The 18,901-nt window shown below is 44.7% G+C and overlaps 1 protein-coding gene across 1 annotated transcript in view; it reads right to left on the reverse strand.

Annotated features, from left to right (window-relative positions):
• The window catches only part of KIAA1217 (KIAA1217 ortholog), a 309,140-nt gene that overhangs the window by 146,959 nt on the left and 143,280 nt on the right, over positions 1-18,901 (reverse strand). The window contains exon 3 of the mRNA XM_014539382.1: positions 4,608-4,806. Coding sequence (XP_014394868.1) covers positions 4,608-4,806 — 199 coding nt within the window. The remainder of the gene's footprint in view (positions 1-4,607; positions 4,807-18,901) is intronic.

An 18,901-nucleotide genomic window follows, 5' to 3' on the forward strand; every position in this document is an offset into this window, starting at 1 on the left:
GTGCCCCAAACCTATTGACCTGCTATGAAACTCTCTTCTATAAATTTTTGTTTTGATAATATTACATTTCCATCATTACTTGTGCTTAGAAAACAAATTTCATAAACGTTTCACTTACTCTCTAGATCAACACGACTTTCCATTCGTCTGAAATGTGTTTCTATTTTAACTATGCAAGGGGTATCACGTTCACACTGAAATAATCTGAGCCTCACAGTCTTTGCTCATCACCCTCCTTGGCTTCCCACTTGGTAGATGGAGGTTTCCTCAATCCTTTGCTCTCACCTCCTACCTACTCTTACGCGCAGGAGAAAAAATTCTGGCAACTCTGTCCCCTCTGTTCCTTGAATTCACACATCTCCTCACCCCCAGGAATGGTCACCATCACTGTTACCACGTTGGAATAAAAGAACAACCACATAGGTACTCAACAACTCTCATGTGTGGAAAAAAAAGTCTCCCCAATTAGTCTAAAACAGGGGTGGGCAAAGTTTTTGACTCAAGGGCCACAATGGGTTCTTAAACTGGACCGGAGGGCTGGAACAAAAGCATGGATGGAGTGTTTGTGTGAACTAATATAAATTCAAAGTAAACATCATTACATAAAAGGGTACGGTCTTTTTTTTTTTTTTTAGTTTTATTCATTTCAAACGGGCCGGATCCGGCCCGCGGGCCGTAGTTTGCCCACGGCTGGTCTAAAATCTTCTCAAGCCATTTCAAATCATTCTTGCTTGCTGAGTCTGAGGGTTCAAAAGACAATTTGTTACAGAAACAGCAACCTGTCCGGCTGGCAAGCTGGTAAGGGTCACACGTGCAAAAATTAACTCAAAACAGACTGTGGACTTAAATGCACGATACATATTAGTAGATATAAAACTTATAGAAAAAATGAGACATGATTGAGGACCTTGACCTTCGTGAAGAGTTCTTTGACATATCACCAAAACCACAACCCATAAAAGAAAAAACTGATCAATGGAGCTCATCCATAAAAGACCCACTGAAGAGGAAGGAAGGACAAGTCAACCATTCAGAACATGGTCAACACAGGCATCTGGCCGCAGCGAGGAGGTGCTGCTGCTCTTCTCGGTTTCACATGAGTTTTACTTTCAAATGTCTCGAGGCTGCCCTTTCCCCATGGCTGCCTACGGTCACATTCCGTACAGGCCTTTATAAGAAAGACAGCGACGATTAAAGGGCAGCGGAGGGCCCCTTCACCGAGACCCAGACCTCATGTCAGCGGGGCAGTTTTTCATGGAAATTATTTCTAAAACCAAATGCGACTGCAAAGCGGTTTTTGCTTTCTTTTGCAGAATTCCTTTCTCCTTTTCTCCATTTTCACTGAAGAGAGAGGGGAGGAGAAATGGTGAAAATGCCACCGAGAAGAATTTCGGTTGGGCTCCGATGGTGGAGGGGCAGGGAAGCCAGCACACTGCAGAAGTAGAGGTTTACAGGTGTGGATCACCGGGACCTGCTCAGGTTGTAAATCGGGGCCGCTGAGCACCGTGCTTTCCTTACTTCCTCTTTGTAAACCTCTAAGAATGACGAGCTTGCCCTCAGCATCAGAAAGGACCTGTGTCCTGCCTGCAGTCCCTCGGCGCCTGTCCCCAAAGCGGAGCTCACATCCTGCCTGCAGGACGCATCTGAGGGAGAATATGAAAACAGACCCCAGCGATGGCTGAGGTCTCTGTCCCTTCTCTCCTCTAAGTCTGCTCACAGCCTCTGTGAAAGGCACCCCACCTCCCTCGCTCCTCCCATCCCCTAAATACACTCAAGTAACAGAAAGGGGGAATCAGTCAAGTGGAAAATGATTAAGCAGGCAGGTTTATCTCTGGGCACAGGCTGCTGAAGTGGGGGGAATGAAACTCCCGGGGAGCGGGAGTGAATTGAGGATCTGCCTCGTCTGGGCTCTGCCTTCATGGTGCCCGAGTCTCCCCCTGCGCTGCCTGAGCAACACACTGCGCATGTGCAGAAGAGCAGCCTAGGACCTGGGCTTGATTCAGCCTCCTCCCGGGCTCTGTGGCTTTGAGGCTACGGCAATGGGATGCGGTGTCCCGGGGTGACCCAAGGGGCAGCCACTGGAGTGAGGAGAGCATGGCACTCTCCACCAGTGCAAAACTTAAGGAGGCCCCAAAGAGTAATCAAGATCAATTATAACTTAATGTGATATCTTAAAAATCAAAATTCTTGCAAAAAATCCATGATGAACAAACTATGAAAATTTTAAAGGCAGAGTCAACAGGGCTTTGGGGGAGATCGTAAAATTTTGTGCATTAAGGTAAAATGACAATGTACAGGTTCGAAAAGATACCCAGGTGTCCAAATGGCACCAACGGTGGGTTTCTGGAGGTCCCGGCTCAGTACCCGGTCTGCAGCCTCTGAGACTTGGAGTACCAAGGGCTGGGAGAGACCTGCTGCTCCTGCCCTTCCCAGGAGCCCGTGTCTGAGTGTTAAAGAAAGCCAGGCACACGGGGTTTCCTGAACATAAAGCTGAACGAGGCCCTGGCAGGGAGACTGTGTTTAGACTCTCTCTGACTCACTTTCCTGTTTATTTCCCATCCAGGCCCAACTGAATTGCTCCACAAGGCCAGGTGCGGCTGGGAGGACATTCCCAAACAGGCCACCAAGAGGGGACCAGGGCAGCGCCCACTCCACTGGCCAGTTCATTTTCTGGAACCACAGTTCCCCTTGCTTGGGCAAACTTCTCATTCCTCTCTTCTCACTGTGTTCCTTTGTGTCTATCCAGGGGCTGTAAAAATCGCAGGCCTAAAGCCCCTCCTAGAGCTGGAGGGGTAAACATCTCGGATGCATTTTTAATCAGCTGTGACTCTGCCCCTGCAGGAACTTTACAGCCAGGTGGGCTCAGAGTAAATCTCGGCATTTTGCAGAAGGGCAGGAGGAAACACCAGCCGCCCGCAGCAATTCCTAGGGCGAGGCTGCCCTGGCTCCTACAGCCCCTCCGCTTCCTGAAGCCAGTATCTACCCACCTGCGCTGCCAATGCGCTTGGCTGCGAGACAAAGGGTCCATTATCCAACAGGCTCAATGTTCCCCAGGTATGGGGAAGGCACGGAGGCATTTATTCTTATCTTCATTTTATTTCGCAAAGCACAGGCTGTCTGTACCGAGAACTGAACCTCACTCATTTCCTGCAGAGCACAAAGGAGAAATTCCGCTCCTCAGCTGGTTCCTGGTGCTCTTGCCTCCAGCTCGAAGGGTTTAAGAGAGCAGGATGCTCCCTAATCCAGCTGGAAAGCCCCAGCCTGGTACCAGGGTGGAAGCCTGTGTCATCCTGACACTGCCCTGGCCCACTATGCTCCTTGGGCGTTATCTCACCCCTTCAGGTCCCTCGCTTTCATTTGTAAATGAGGCGGTAGGAAGCCTGGGCTACTGCTTCTGCCATTTAATCAACTATGTAACCCCCAAAATTAAAAAGCATATTTTCTGTGTGTCTTTTTTCTCTTATTTTTGAAATGAGGAACCTGGATTATAAGCTAAAATGAAGTATACAAGTTTAATGTTAAAATTAATAATGCAAATAATAATAGGGGTTTTTTTTGTTTTGTTTTGTTTTGTTTTGGTCTTTTTTGGACAGCTAGGACAATGTCTGAATCCTGTCTGCTCTCATCATCTGCAGGTGAGGAACAAATTCAGGGTACTTCCTCATGTCTTCCTTCTCTTTTCTTCTTCATGCAAAGCATTTGGTAGGTTTTACATAGAATTTAGCTGTCTCATGCTAAATTCTAGGGGCCAAACCCTGAAGCTTTTTCTAGTTAACCCAGTTCCTGCCCCCTCTTTCCCCTGATCCCCATCTGTCTGCAAACACAGGTACCAAGTGGAAAACTTGAAATGGCAAGTTAAGCGTATGAAACACCAGCACAACTGGCAAAGAGGTCTAGGTTCTCATACCTGTACATTTTGTTAAAGGGCCAGAAAAAAAAACCAAACAGCAGAGCAAGACAGGAAGTGAAACGTCCAATAAGAAAAAGCAAACAATCAGTGGCAGAAAGAGAGAAACCTCCTGTTTTTCTTACAAACTCATTGAAGGAAAAGCTTTGCCAAACATGTGCCAAGCCCCTCCATCCTTTCGTGTGGCAGTGGGATGAACAGCCCTGAGTTTACAGCTGTCACTAACAGTCATGGGTGTTTTGACCACATTGCACCTCTTTTTCCTGGAGCCATTCACACCCTCCTCTGGGCTGCCAGACAGTAGCCTGGTGCTGGTGCAAACCCAGCTCCCAGGACTCAGATCTCAACTCTCCAGGCTTCTGAGACGGGGAAAGAGGTTCCTGAGAAACAACACTCATTCTGCAGTCTGTCCCCCACTCTTCCCTGTATCAGGGACACAGGCAAGTACTGCCAGCGTGTTGGCTCGAGTGGCTAACCAGCCAGGTTTAAATGTGCCCATTCCCAAAGACATCTTAGATTTCTGCTTCCCCAGCAGGCAAATCTTCATGTGTGGTGTTCAATCAGTGAAGTTTCTCGGGATTCGTGTTTTTACAAATCGAGATCAAATTAACATTCCATTGCAGAAGCATGTGTTCAGAAGTCTAAAAACAAGACACACACAGTAATAAAGAGACATCAGAAACTGCTTTCTGAGGCTCACCCAGAGATCTTTCTTTCGTCTGGTTGGTCGATCTCACCACCGGAAGGCTCGCTCGAGTTCGGCTGCCTCTGGAGAAAGGACTTGGGGCTTCGCTCTCAGACATGGCTTCCAGAGAGTCACCAGAAGTCTCAGATAAATGCTCCACCGGGTCGCCCAAGCTGGGAGGCTGAGGACTGTGAGACAGTTTGGGGCTTCTTGTCTACAAAAGGCATTTGAAAGAAAGTGGGAGAATAAACCATTATTAGTTATACTAAAAATATGTTCAATGCTATCAAGGCCTTCAATCTACAAAAAACAACATAGCAAGAGGAAGAAGTCCATCAGAAAGACTGGATAGGACTAGAGACCCAGAGGGTCAAAGTCCCAGTTGTAAAAGTTACTGAGAAAAACATATTGCCCCTCAGGATCCCATTAAGATTTTTATCAGTGAACACCCACCTTACAAATTCCATTTTGGACAAGGAGTTGAGGACAAGCCACGTTATAGGAAAGAATGACAGCATATCAACTCCTTTTGCCAGTTGTTATCATAACACATGAATTGTGTGCATTTATACACTGCCACATGTCCTATAATAACATTTTGGTCAATGATGGACTGCATACATGACAGCGTAGTGTGTAGGAGACTACACTATCCAGGTTTGTGTAAGTGCACTCTATGATACTCACACAAGGACAAAATTGCCTAATGACACACTTCTCAGAACATATCCCTGTCATTAAGAGGGGCATGACTGCATACGTAAATGGATGATGCATTTACCCCAGAGTACACTGAACACTACCAGTCCTTATATCAAGACCATTTCCAAAATCAATAACCTACGATTGTGAGAGGGAGATTTATATCACAGTTGAATTTTTCTTTTGAGACACAAATCCTAGGAATAAGATTATGTCTAGTTTTGGTTATTACCTCACCAATCGGCAGAAGTATGTATAATAAAATACATACGAAATACATAATTGGTTTTCTTTCTTAGTTATCTATACTATAATGGCAGAAGTTGAATGTGTAAAATGCTTAAAGCTTTTAGTCAATAACATTCCTTGACTATTACTACTGGTTGAGCACTGTGGAAGATGCAGAAAAACAGAAATGTGGCCTGACGTCAGAGTTTCAAAACTAATCACTGAAATTAGCGAAGGACAACAGATAACTCAAGATATTATATAATTAAGTGTAAACCGTGAACTGGGTGGAACATCCACTCATACTTTCAACAGACACCTATTGAGCACCCACCATGTTCCAGGAGCTATGCCAGGCCCGGGGACAGAATGATGCACAGAACAGACCTGCCTCCACCCTCATGGTGCTCACAGACTAGTCAGGTGACAGGCATTAACACAAATTAAAGGTGCAATGAGAGTGTATAATTCCAACTGCTGGTGGTGTTGGGGTGGGGAATGTATATGGGCAGAGGGTTGGAAAAGCATGTAAACTGTGATCTCAACAAAGAGGGAAGTTGGAGAAACCACGGGGGAGGGATGAAAAGCAGGAAAGCCATTCCAGGTGAAGGGAATGGTATGTGCAAAATGCCTGAGGCAGAAAGAAGTGGCAGCGCTGGAAGCTTGGTGTGGCTGAAGTCCAGCGGAGACCAGAACACACAGCCTGGAATGTGGGTGAGAATTCTCAATTGGACTCTAAGTATCAGAACATCATGTAGGTAGTTTAGGCAGGGAAAGGGGGCAGGGAGCCAGGATAGATACTCTTTTTAGAAGATCACACTGCTGTTGTGTAGAGGCTGCAGATTATACTAGTACATGTAGAAAGTCAGAGAAAGGAGGCAGTGAAATGGGATTAAGCTGAATGAATGTGTTACCCCAGCTTTCCCACCCACCGCCTGCCCCTGACTTGCATTACATGACTCCAGGGCCAGGACAGATACTCTTTTGAGAAGATCACTCTGCTGTTGTGTAGAGGCTGCAGATTATACATGTAGAAAGTCAGAGAAAGGAAGGCAGTGAAATGGGATTAGGCTGAATGAATGTGTTACCCCAGCTTTCCCTCCCACCGCCTGCCCCTGACTTGCATTACATGACTCCAGGCATCTTCCAGGAGGCAAACTGATCTGTGTTAATCAAGAACATGAGCTTTCACTTCAGCAGATGCCAAAGGTACTGATGGGCTGGTGCTGGGATCTAGGCATTATATATATATTCGGTCAGGGTCCCCGTAGGCATTTTTTTGTTTGTTTCTTTGCATTCCTTCAAGTTTTCCTGAGGATGTCAATGCATTTTGAAGTGAGGCACCGAGGCACTTAACTCTCAAGGCAGGACCAGCTTGTGGATGTACAGGCAGAGCGATTACACAGGGCCCGTCCTTGAAAGGGTTTTGTGATTGGTTTGATGCTCTACTTTGGCTGTCCTAAAGCTCATAAATGTCAACAAGGCACTGACGATTACTTAGCTGGAGCTGCCTCAAAGCTCCGGCGACAGAGCTCTCTCAGGGATGCCCAGATGTGCCTGATACTCAGGAGAACCCTTTGAGGGTCGATGATCCCATCTCTCTTCCTAAAAGTACAAGGACACCCCTCTTGGCAGGAGTGCTATTGCGTTATGTAGATGCATCTGGCCACACCTCTCAGGACCTTTCCATGGGGGAAACAGGAGTGAGGTCAGCACACAGCACCCGCACCCCTTAAATGCGGGACGTGGCCAACCTGGATGTTCCATAGAAAACTCTCAGCTCAGATGCCATGCCCAGAACAGGGCCAGAAAGGACACCTATTAACAGTCAAATTGTGTCTTTGGGTTAATTTTTCTGTGCAAGCCTCTGAGGTGGTTTATTGCCAGATTTATTTCTTATAAAGTTTGCTTCTGCTCTGGAGATTAAGATCTGGCTGTGGCACTCGAAGAGTATCATTTGATAGGAAAAGCCAACCATACATCACTGTGCAGCTCACCAAAATGTGCATAAATTCATACGGTCTTCAATGAAGTATGCTGGGCAATGAACCTGGTTACTATGCTCAACAGAATATCAAGCTCAGATGTCCTCATCCCTGACTGAAAAAAAAAGATATTCAGTTTAGCAAAATAGCTAAGGAATAATATGACTTGATGCAGCATGGCTTCATGTACAACCTCTGCCATTTGGTCACCCTCGCAGCCTATGGGAAACATTCACGAGTTGTCATTTTCCATGGCAAGAGGCAATAATCCTTGAAGAACATCAGAATTAAATTTCATTTCTTGTTCAGAGTCCTCATGGTGGTAGTATGTATAAAAATAAAGATGTAAGGGCTAAATCGTTATTTTTAACTTCCTGTACACAGCCACTCAGTTCCAAATATAAACTCCTTCTCTCGTTCTATGTCATTCACTTTCTCACTGCGAACTATCTTGCATATTAGCAATCTCCTCACACAGTACCTCCCCTCTGATGCCAGCTCACTGCGGAGACATCACTTAGTGCAGAGAAAGGAAAACGGAAATTGCTGACATCAGTGTCAAATACCCTGTGATTTTTGAAAAGTCAGAAAGCATTTGGAACAGGGACGCACTACTCAGCACAGGGTGAGGCTTCAAGGGTTAGAAGTGTTGCACATGGCTCTTGAGCTCATAATGCATTTAAGGGATAGTTTGGGGCCAAGGACAATATAGAAGTAACAGCTGGACAAGAAGAACTAAGAGGTGTGCCATTGTAAGTGCAGAAGGGGTTTTGGGGAAAAACTGCTGACATTAAAGGGTAGGTTGGGTGAGGAGGAAGACCATGGGGGAGGAAGTGCTAAGGGGTGCTCAGAGCGAGGTCACCGGCTTGCCTTCTCACACCTTCACGCACTCAAGGGGCCCACAAGAGGAGAAGGTGGGGAGGCTAAGCTTTCCCCACCAGGCACACTCTGAGGAATGGGAGCCGGTATCTTCCTCTGCTCTCTCAACTAAGCTAACAGGTGCACATCATCCAACAGCAGTTGAATCCCAAGTTGTCTTTCCAAAGGCAACCTCGTGGCAGGATTATGCCTCCCACAGTCTTTCCAGTAATACTGAATACATAAAAAAGTTCCACTTTTGTTGTTGACACTTAGCCATTTTTTAAAGGGTTCCCGCCCCTAAACCATGTTCCCCTCTCTAAGGACTACTTCCCTGCCCACATGAACAAGCCCCTAAAGCCCAAAGTTTCGTACATAGAGTAAACATATTGCAGCTTCCCCACACAATTCTGCTTTGCACCTGTTGTTCTAATGTACTTATTAGTAGTAACCCCCTTTCACTCTCAAACATATGATGGTTTGAACAACAAAGTATATGCACACCACTCCCAGCCCCATCTCAGCTTCCAGGACCAAGTCATGGTCACCTGATCTTGCCTAAACTAATCATTTTCTCTCCCCTGGAATGCAGACCTGGGACAGAGAAGCTATTAGTCAGTGTCTATTAAAAACTTGAAGTGTGAGATTCTATGAAGCTGCGGCTGAAATGGGCAGAGAACATGAAACAGAAAAGAAAAATATAAGGAAAGGATGAAGCAGATCTGTATAGGGAGATGGAAAGGAGACGCTCTTGGCCCCAGTTGAAAAGACTGAAAGATTTAAAAAAAAGGAGCTATCTGAGCCCCCCAAGAATTACAGTTCCTGACTCCAGTACACAGTGAGGCTCTTCCATTTGTTGTGCTTAAGCTAGTTTTTAAAAATAGCAATGTATGTTTTTTTAAAATTTCCCTTGGCCCCAGTTGAAAAGACTGAAAGATTTTTTAAAAAGGAGCTATCTGGGCCCCCCAGGAGTTGCAGTTCCTGACTCCAGTACACAGCGAGGCCTTCCATATGTTGTGCTTAAACTAGTTTTTAAAAAGAGCAATGTATGTTTTTTTAAATTTATTTTTATTGTATTAGAAATGCCCCCCATTTCCTCCCCTGCACCTAGCTCCCTTCCCGCCCCCTCCCCTGCCCCCAGGCCTTCGCTGCAGTATTGTTTGTGTCCATGGGTTATGCATATATGCATACAAGTTCTTCAGTTAGCCTCTTCCTGCCCCCCTCTTCCCTCTGAGATCTGTCAGTCTGTTCCATGCTTCTATATCTCTGGATCTATTTTGTTCATCAGTTTATTTTGTTCATTAGATTCCACATATAAGTGAGATTGTGTGATATTTGTCTTTCTCTGACTGGCTTAGTTTGCTTAGCATAATGCTCTCCAGTTCCATCCATGCTGTCTCGAAGGGTAAGAGATCTTTCTTTCTTTTTTTCTTTTTCTTTTTTTATAGCTGCATAGTATTCCATAGTGTAAATGTACCACAGCTTTTTTATCCACTCATCTACTGATGGGCACTTGGGCTATTTCCAGATCTTAGCTATTGTAAATAATACTGCTGTGAACATTGGGGTGAGTATATTCTTTCTGATTGGTGTTTTGGGATTCTTAGGATATATTCTCAGAAGTGGAATCGCTGGGTCAAATGGCAATTCCCTTTGTAAGTTTTTGAGGAAACTTCATACTGTTTTCAATAGTAGCTGCACCAGTCTGCATTTCCATCAGCAATGTATTAGGGTTCCCTTTTCTCCACATCTTCTCCAGCATTTGTTGTTTGTTGATTTATTGGTGGTAGCCATTCTGACAGGTGTGAAATGATACCTTATTGTCATTTTATTTGGCATCTCTCAAATGATTAGTGACTTTGAACATTTTTTCATGTCTCTTGACCTTCTATATTTCCACTTTGGAGAAGTGTCTATTTAGGTCCTTTACCAATTTTTTAAATTGGATTGTCTTCCTTTTGTTGAGTTATGAGTTCTTTAAATATTTTGGAAATTAACCCCTTATCAGATGTTCTCCCATACAGTGGTTCCCTTTTTATTATGATGGTGGTTTCTTTTGCTGTACGAAAGCTTTTTACTTTGATATAACCCCATTTGTTTATTTTTTCTTTTGCTTCTCTTGCCCTAGGAGATATATTGGCAAAAATTCTGCTACGTGAGATGTCTGAGATTTTACTGCTTATGTTTTCTTATAGGATTTTTATGGTTTCACGACTTATATTTTAGTCTTTTATCCATTTTGAGTTTATCCTTGTGTATAGTGTAAGTTGGTGATCTAGTTTCATTTTTTTTGCATGTACCTGTCCAATTTCCCCCACATCATTAATTGAAGAGACTGCCTTTACTCCACTGTATGCGCTTGCCTCCTTAAGATGACTCTGTGCCTTGCAAAGAAGCCACCACTAACAGAGACCAATTCTAGCAGCTCACTTGCCCAGGCTGCTATGATGCTCATACATCTATAATATTAGTAGTAACCATGAAGAAAGTGAAACTGGAGCAATAATGCTCATTATTTTGTATTTCAAGGATTAAACTTTCTTTAAAAGTATATGGGAGAGCATATAATATAGGGTTACCACGATTTTTATTTTGTGGAGCCAGGGACATCCAAAAATGGTCTTTCTATGGAAAGTATCACTCTGCATGGTATCCTTATTATTATAAGAAAAGAAAAACATTTTTACTCCAAAAAAAGGAAGAATATGATGTTCATATAACCTCAGATTTGGCCTAAGTAGAAAGTCCTTCTGTTGGGAGTTACTGTTCCCACCGTGGCTCAGGTGCAGCCTTTGCTCGGTCACGCGTCGTCTACAGCACAGCACGGGGAGCTTCCACCCTGAGCTGCTGAGTGAAGGGCTGCCCCTGCATGGAGAGAAGCATGAAACCAAAATGCTCTCCAAGTCACCTGAGCAGGACTTTAGCATCCAGAAGGCTGGGGTTTCCTCTGTGCTTCATGGGGACCCATGGCACCAAGCAATCTTCTGTTTCCATCACAATCTTCTAGAATTTTCCCCAAACCATCAGGCAACCCTAAACCTACAAACCCAACTGGGAAGCCAATGGGAGTCATACATAAAAGTGTGGTCTGTGTAACCAGGCTACTGGAACCCCACTTGTCCCTTCTCTTCTTGTCTTCTACAAGGATGGCTTTCTGTTACCAGGAGACACTGGGGTAGCAGGCGTCACGCAGGTCTCCTCTCTGCTTCATCTGCAGCCTGCACAGACTCTCTGGGAATCTTATCTGCTTAATGAAGTGTTGAAGGAAGGGAGAAAGGAACTGATAAATAGAGTACCTGCTGCACTGTGCTGGGTGACTGACATGTGGTAATCCCATTCAACCGTCATTGCAACTTCATTGAGAAAACAAGAGTTTAAGCCTGACATTCTAGCAAGTGTGGGAACTGGGATCAAATCTGTAGAATTCCAGAGCTGACATTTAACCAGGAGCCTAAAGATGCTGGCTCTAGTTCTGTTTCTACAAAAACTGAGCAACATATAACCTCACTGTTCTCATCTGTAAGACAAAATTGAATTCGTTGGAAGTTAGTCCTTTCAGGACTAAAATTTCCTAACTCCAAGATGTATACCATACAAAGAAGAAATCATGTCACCCAGAAAACTTTTGTTTACTGAGATTTTCTTCCAATTGTTTACCCTATAGCTCTTGCTCTATAGAAATATGCAGCGAGTGCCCCACTGGTGTGGCTCAGTGGGTTGAGTGTCATCACATGGACCAAGAGGTCCCGGGTCCAATTTCTCGTCAGGGCACGATCCCCAGTAGGGGATGTGCAGGAGGCAGTCAAAACATCTCATTGATGTTTCTATCTCTCCCTCTCCCTTCCTCTCTATCAAAAAAATCAATATTATTATTTTAAAAAGAAATATGCAGCAAGCTAGCGCTAGGATCTAGTTTCCGAAATTGTTTCAAGTGCCTGCAACAGAGTTGCACAACATTGCTTTTTAAAGGACTGCCATCCTTGCATTTTTTATCATCATGAACAAATATTTGCTGGATTGCTCACCATGAGCATTATGCTATGCTAGATCAAATTTATTCTTATTCTTTGCAGTGTTGAAGGAAGAGCTAGAAGCATTGATTGTGTGTTTTTTTCATTTCCATTTTCCAGACCTTTCAAACTCTAAATTGAAATACTGAGGTCCAGAAAATGAAACCTGCAAACATAGCTTTACGTAATGTGTTAACTGTGGGAACAGTGGGGTGTCTGGTGAGCCCACTCGCTTCAGATTATATTTAGAGAGGAAAACTCAACACCGCCTTACTGAAGTTTCACTTTATCCTAATTAATGCCCAATTTGCCACAGAGTATTAGGAAATATAATGAAGCGTCCCCCATGGAAATGTATTCGGGATGACTCATTATCCCAGCACTCATTAACTCACACGGTTAATTTAATCACTCTTTCGCCCCATTGCTTGCACTTGCGAAGCTTTCAGCTCAATCCCAGTCAACATTCAGAGTTGAACTGAGAGAACTTTCTAGCTATACAGCACTCTTACGAAAGGATTCAAGGAGCAGAATACTAGAAGTTAACCAACAATGGGTCATCCCAGACTTCAGGCTTCTCCACCATTCCTGCTCCACAACCCTCTAGCCTCGGGAGAATGAACAGATTATCACAATGGAAGGTTTAAGCTTCTAACTTTGCATACAGAGTCTTTTCTAGAACCACAGAGCAGGCACTTTCCTCTCTTCTTTGCCGTTCCTAGTTTTCAAAGTCTAAGGCCTCTGCTGGGTTTGGGTCTGGGGGTGGGAAGAAAGACAAAGAGCTCTTAGAAGCCATCCCAGGCTTCCAACCTGCCTCCTGTCCCCACCACCTTACAGAAGCCCGGCCCAGGGAGCTGGGTCAGCAGAGAGCCTCTCCCTTCAGGCCCGCCACCTGCGGTGCTCAGGGGGGTGGGAGCCAGGTGCGCTTCTGGAGCAGCGGCCCGGGCCCCAGTCTTCGCGTGGCTCTTTGGGTACTTGCCACACTTCTATGGCCGGTGGCCAGAAAAACCCAACCCAAGCCAGTGTCTCCTCAGTGCCAATCTCAGGCTGATGGCCCATCTGGAGAATAGACTGATGACACGCGCAGCTCTAGAATATGGCAGGTGGGTGTGGGAGCAAGACCACTGTAAGAGAGAGCCGTACTTAGTCGCAGCACAATTATGAAACTCTGGGGTGGGCCTGGCACTAGAGACTTAGAGGAGAAGAAATCAGCTTTTGTTTTTAGTAGAAAACTTGGTGCAAGCACTAAAGCGTCCTGCTATTGGTAAACACACAGCTGAGTGTTTAGTGTATACCTGGGCGCTTCATGCAAGCAGTCTGTGGGCACCTGCCAGGCTGACTGGTAACCGGGCACTTCTGGGCCTAACACTGTGAGGACGTAACTACACCAACCCCCACCTTAAAGCCAACATTCAACTGTGTGTATCTGAGATTCTCACATATCTCTCCTGTCATAAATTTAGCTCTGAAAATTCGTTATTTCCCTTCCCTAGCTTGGATAAATGGGAAGCGTTTTCTTCAAGATTTATTCTGATAAATTATCCTTGATAAACTCAGCTTAAACCCTGTTTCTACAAGGGTAATGTTTCACCTCTTTCCTCCCTCCTCTCCACTAAAAGAGTGCCCAGGCATTTTTCATGATTTTCACCTGTGAAAACACAAAGATGTTTGGTCTGGAGTAAAATCAGACGATTCAGCAGTTGAGCAAAGTACGACTGTGCCTTTTGTTTCCACGTTTCCTTCACTGGGCCTGTTGCTTCATTATCAGGTCAGAACTCTGGGAAGGCGGTGATGCCAAGCGGTCACTGCCCATTGCCTTCTGTCTGGAGCCGGCCACAGGCATTCATGCGGTGAGGCAGGCACTGCACGGAGCCCAGCGAGCCAAGCGGGCCGCCCTGCCAACCCACGCTGCCATGCAAAGCCCCCTCCTACACATGCCAAGGAACAGATGACAAGGACACCTGTGCAGGAAAGGAGACTTGCTCGTTATTTAACGTAGCACCACACAGCACAGCTACTCTTTCGAGTTGTGTCAGATTAATCTTTTGAGATATTCTTAATTTTATCTTGTCCTTGTAATTGTCAACATCAAACAAACAAACAAAAAGTATGGAACATCTACGCTTCTCCCCAAGACCCTGGGAAAACTGCCAAGTCCTTGTGCTCCGAGGTGTTCCCGGGGGAAAGGGCTGTTCACGGGGTCTCTTTGCCACAGAGGCCACCCCGAGGCCCCTCTGCGCAGGCTCGGCTTAGAAAGTAAAGGCTTTTGGAAAATGAACCTGGAGCGGCCCTCCAGAATCAGAGGCTCAGAGGCCTTACCTGGTTTTATTTAGTGCTCCCGGAGATTTCTTTCTGACCCAATGTGATGCAAATACAAGTTTCAATAATTGCTGAAGACAAGCGAGTTTAATTAGAATTGTAAAAGTTAAGAAAAGCCATAATTCCTGTACTGGAGTGGCAGGGAAAAATCTGCACACGTTACATCTTTAACAGAATAGATAAATGTAGAAACAACTTAGAAGGCTGGTTAACAAATTACAATGTGGGCGGACATACTATGGAATACTATGCAGTCACAATCAAGGTGTTTTTTAAGGATTAAAAAAAAATAACAAGAAATGGAAATAATACCAAATATTAGCATTGGTTTTCTTTATATGGCAGTGTTGTGAGTAATATACATTTTCCTTATTTCTCCAAAATGAGAATGGATTGCTTTGGTAATTCAGAGAATTACTGAGGAGGCAGGATAAGTTAAAAGCGTGGATCAGGGGAGCACTGAGAAACCAGAGTGATTCCTGTCTGTGGTGACCTGAAGGGACTCCTGCTGTCCTGTCTTCTCCTGTGCATGCGCAGGACTAGGGCCCAGGTGAAAGGAAGCCTCCTTATACTAGTAGATGGCCCCTGACATGAGGACACAAATGTATGGGGAAACCCCGGGCACAGAGACACAGTTTCACTTCCACGCCCTACACAATGTGGCAGGAATCTAGAATGGTATGGACTTCCAACTTCAAAAAAGATACAGTTAAGAGAGAAGACCCAAAAGCTGTCAAGTAAATTCTGGACATGCAGATAACATCAACCTTTTAAAAAGACAAACTCTCACCTCTGTAGTCCTGACACCACGGAGGTAAGGTAAGGCGCTTAAAATTTGACTCCAGGAAAACATTTCAACAATTTTCTATAATTCCTTGAATATTTTCAAATTTTCAACCCCTTCACAGTGTGTAGATGGTATGATTCTCCTTTGTTTTTCTTTACGAGGCTTGGCTGTGCCTGGAGGGGCAACAAAAGCCAGTTGCCCTGCAGATGGGGCCTGGGCTCCTCACCAGGTCTGTAGGGGTGAGGGTGGGGGTGGGGGGCAGGGGTTATAGCCTCTTCCACTTCTGGGATTAGATGTCAACTGCTACCTGCCCACCTGGTGTCCTACCTGTAACATGACATAGACTTGCTTCTGAAATAGCACCATGAATTGGGCTGCTCTCTGACTTCCCCTAAAGCCATAAAAAGATAAGGCTATTTAAAGAAGATAAAGAAGGCCTAGCTCACCATCATCTCCATTTAGCACCCTTCCATCAAGTTAGAAAGTTACACCCTGAGCAATTCCAAATATGAATCTCATTACCCCCCTCCTCCCCCCAGCCCTTTCAGGCACACCTTCCTGCAATTATTATTTAGTGCTGTGTTTTCCTCTTGAAGGAACAAAATAAAAGACCTGATGAAGAATACTGCTATTTTCTTGCTGACCTATTATGTCCATACATCAATGTCCCTTTCACGAAGGCATGAGCAAACCATGTGTCTTTCAGAATTTGAAACAGGAAAATAAGTTTGCCTCATGAAGGAGTAATAAGTGTTACTTTGACCTACAATGAGAAGGGCATAAAATATCAGGTACATTGGAAAGGTGGAAGCTAAATTTAATGCTCAAGCCAATCACAAATTTGTCTCCTTGGCCTCTTGATTTTTAGTTTATCCACCTTCAGGTAGAGTCTCCCTATGGCCAGCTGCCCTGACTCAACCAGTCCCTCTGTTTATTTTTGAAACAAGAAGGTGTGCATGATAAACAAAGGAGCGGCTCCGCAGGCTTTGGCTCCCACAGTGCTCACTGGGAGAGGCTGAGCAAAGCAGCAGATGCCTCTGCCATCCAGAGAGCCAGGAATGCACTTAAAAGGCTTCAGGATAAAAGGTGGCCATGTGAGGATTGCTGTTATTACAGCGATGAAAGGAAAGCGACCTGCTTGCAGGCTTTGAAATTTCAAGTCAAATACAACCAACAGAACACACAGTGCAAAATATGCACCTTAGAAGGCCTTCTGACAAAAGCCATTATTAAGCTCATCCCTGCAGCCCGGGCTTTAGTTCCTTTTGGAGAGGATGTGGGGCCCCGGGCCCAGGGGTGGTGCCCCTAGAGCTTAACTGCCTTGTTGTGAAACCAAAGAGGTTTTCCCTGATAGCAAAAGCAACCTTCCTCAGCCTGTCACGGGAGAGCTGAAGATGTCCTCACTACCCCCACAATGAAGAAGGCCACATGGAGCTGGTCAGAGGGGACACTTGGTGCCCAAGGCGACCAAGCCGAGGCCACCAAGTGCCTGAGGCCAGACCCGCTCCAGACGTCTTGGGAGTAGAGTTTGCTGTTACTTTCCAACTCACATTTCCAAACACACCCCCCACCACCAGCCGCCCTCCCCATTTCACCGGACTGATTTTACAGTGAAAAATCACCTTGTGAAAATTCTGACTAGCTTGGTCTTTTTCCCTCTGGTCCTGCTAGAGGAAAGAATACCAGGGTTTGGAGAGATGGAAAGAAGACAGGATTTAGAATGAGAAGATTTGACTCTTGCTCACAGTATTCTCACAAATGCAGACTCCAATCCTGACATGCACTGGCCTTATTTTGAACTCTAGTTCTCACTTTTATAGAAGAATCATAATATTTACTTGAACAGTTGTGAGCGGTAACTGCAAATGCACACAGGAATTTGTCAGCTATGAACTGACACTTAGCTCCCTGATGTAACAGCACTCTCTGCAGGTGGTGCTGGGTGCTCTGCTCCCCACTTAATTCGAAGTGGTGGGTCCCATGGCCTGTGGGGTCCTATGCGAGAGAGGAGGATACCAACCAATCTCTCACTGAGTTCACCTTGCCTTTTTCTCGGTCTTGTGAAGTCAGTAAATGGTTACTTCCATCTTCAAAATGGAAAATTTGACATGTGCAGACGCTCTAAGAGTTGCTTCCGTTTCCCCCTTAACTTTCATCTCACTCCTTCTCCAAGTATAAATCATGTTCAAGTACTAGGAACGACTTCACCATTTTTGTCTGCTTATCTTATGGAATCTCAAGAGTGATTTGATAAATGTATATGTGAACGTAAGTTAAAATACTCTCAATAAATACAAAATGAAAATGCTAGGTGTTAGCAAACTAATAATACCTGGTGCTAATTGTAACTTGTATGTAAATGCTTAAAAAAAACCTTGAAAAAATTCTCTAATACCTCATTACTTACTGCCAAATTTGCTGTCAAATTTATCATCAAAAAATAACAAGAGTCAGCATTTAGAATTTATTTGTTTTAAGCATAAGAAAACAATAATGAAGGGGACCCCACACTGTATTTGTCACAATGAATGGAAAATCCCACATCATGATGTCAAATCTCTGTTCTGATAGCAGAAAGGAAGAATAAATAGCAGTGTACCAGTTGTAGGAAATGGCTTCATTTCCTCCTCTGCATTGCTACCTAGTGCACAAGGTGTGTGCGAGGCCACCATAAAGATGCTTCTAGTTTGCGTGAGTTATGGAAATGTGGGAACAATTAAGAATCACGGAAAAAATAAAAGGTAACTGAACCATCAGAACTGAGATGGTGTGGGGTATGACGATGATGCTCTGTATTTCTTCTAGCCCAAGTTTTACTTCTATGTCTCTTTGTTTGAGCGGGGGCTTTCTAATTTGAGCTTATTAACCCTATAAAAATTAAAGTCTGAGTATTAGGAAAAGGGAAGGAAAAAGGGTCAGTGTGCTCACTGAAGACTGACCACAAGTTGGACTGCTGGGACCTTCCTGAGCACAGTGTGTTTCAGGCCTCACAGTCCAGACCAAACGGTTCTGCCCTGTGTATGCTCAGGAGACAATCAAGTAAGAGCCCACGCTTGGGGGACAAAAAGGATGTGGGTGGCTATGTGCTAAGCCAGGTATCCAGGTATTGGAAACTCTCCCCGCTGCATTCCAGTTTTAACACTCTAAACTCATCTATGATGAAGCAGAGAACATTGAGAACGTTTAGGAAATAAACGATATGTTGAAAAAATACAAGGCCAGATTGCCTAGAGCAGTGGTCGGAAAACTCATTAGTCAACAGAGCCAAATATCAACAGTACAACGACTGAAATTTCTTTTGAGAGCCAAATTTTTTAAACTTAAACTATATAGGTAGGTACATTGTTATTAACTTAATTAGGGTGCTCCTAAGGCTTAGGAAGAGCCACACTCAAGGGGCCAAAGACCCGCATGTGGCTC

This window comes from Myotis brandtii, unplaced genomic scaffold (assembly GCF_000412655.1).
Source record: "Myotis brandtii unplaced genomic scaffold, ASM41265v1 scaffold215, whole genome shotgun sequence".
NCBI lineage: Eukaryota > Metazoa > Chordata > Mammalia > Chiroptera > Vespertilionidae > Myotis > Myotis brandtii.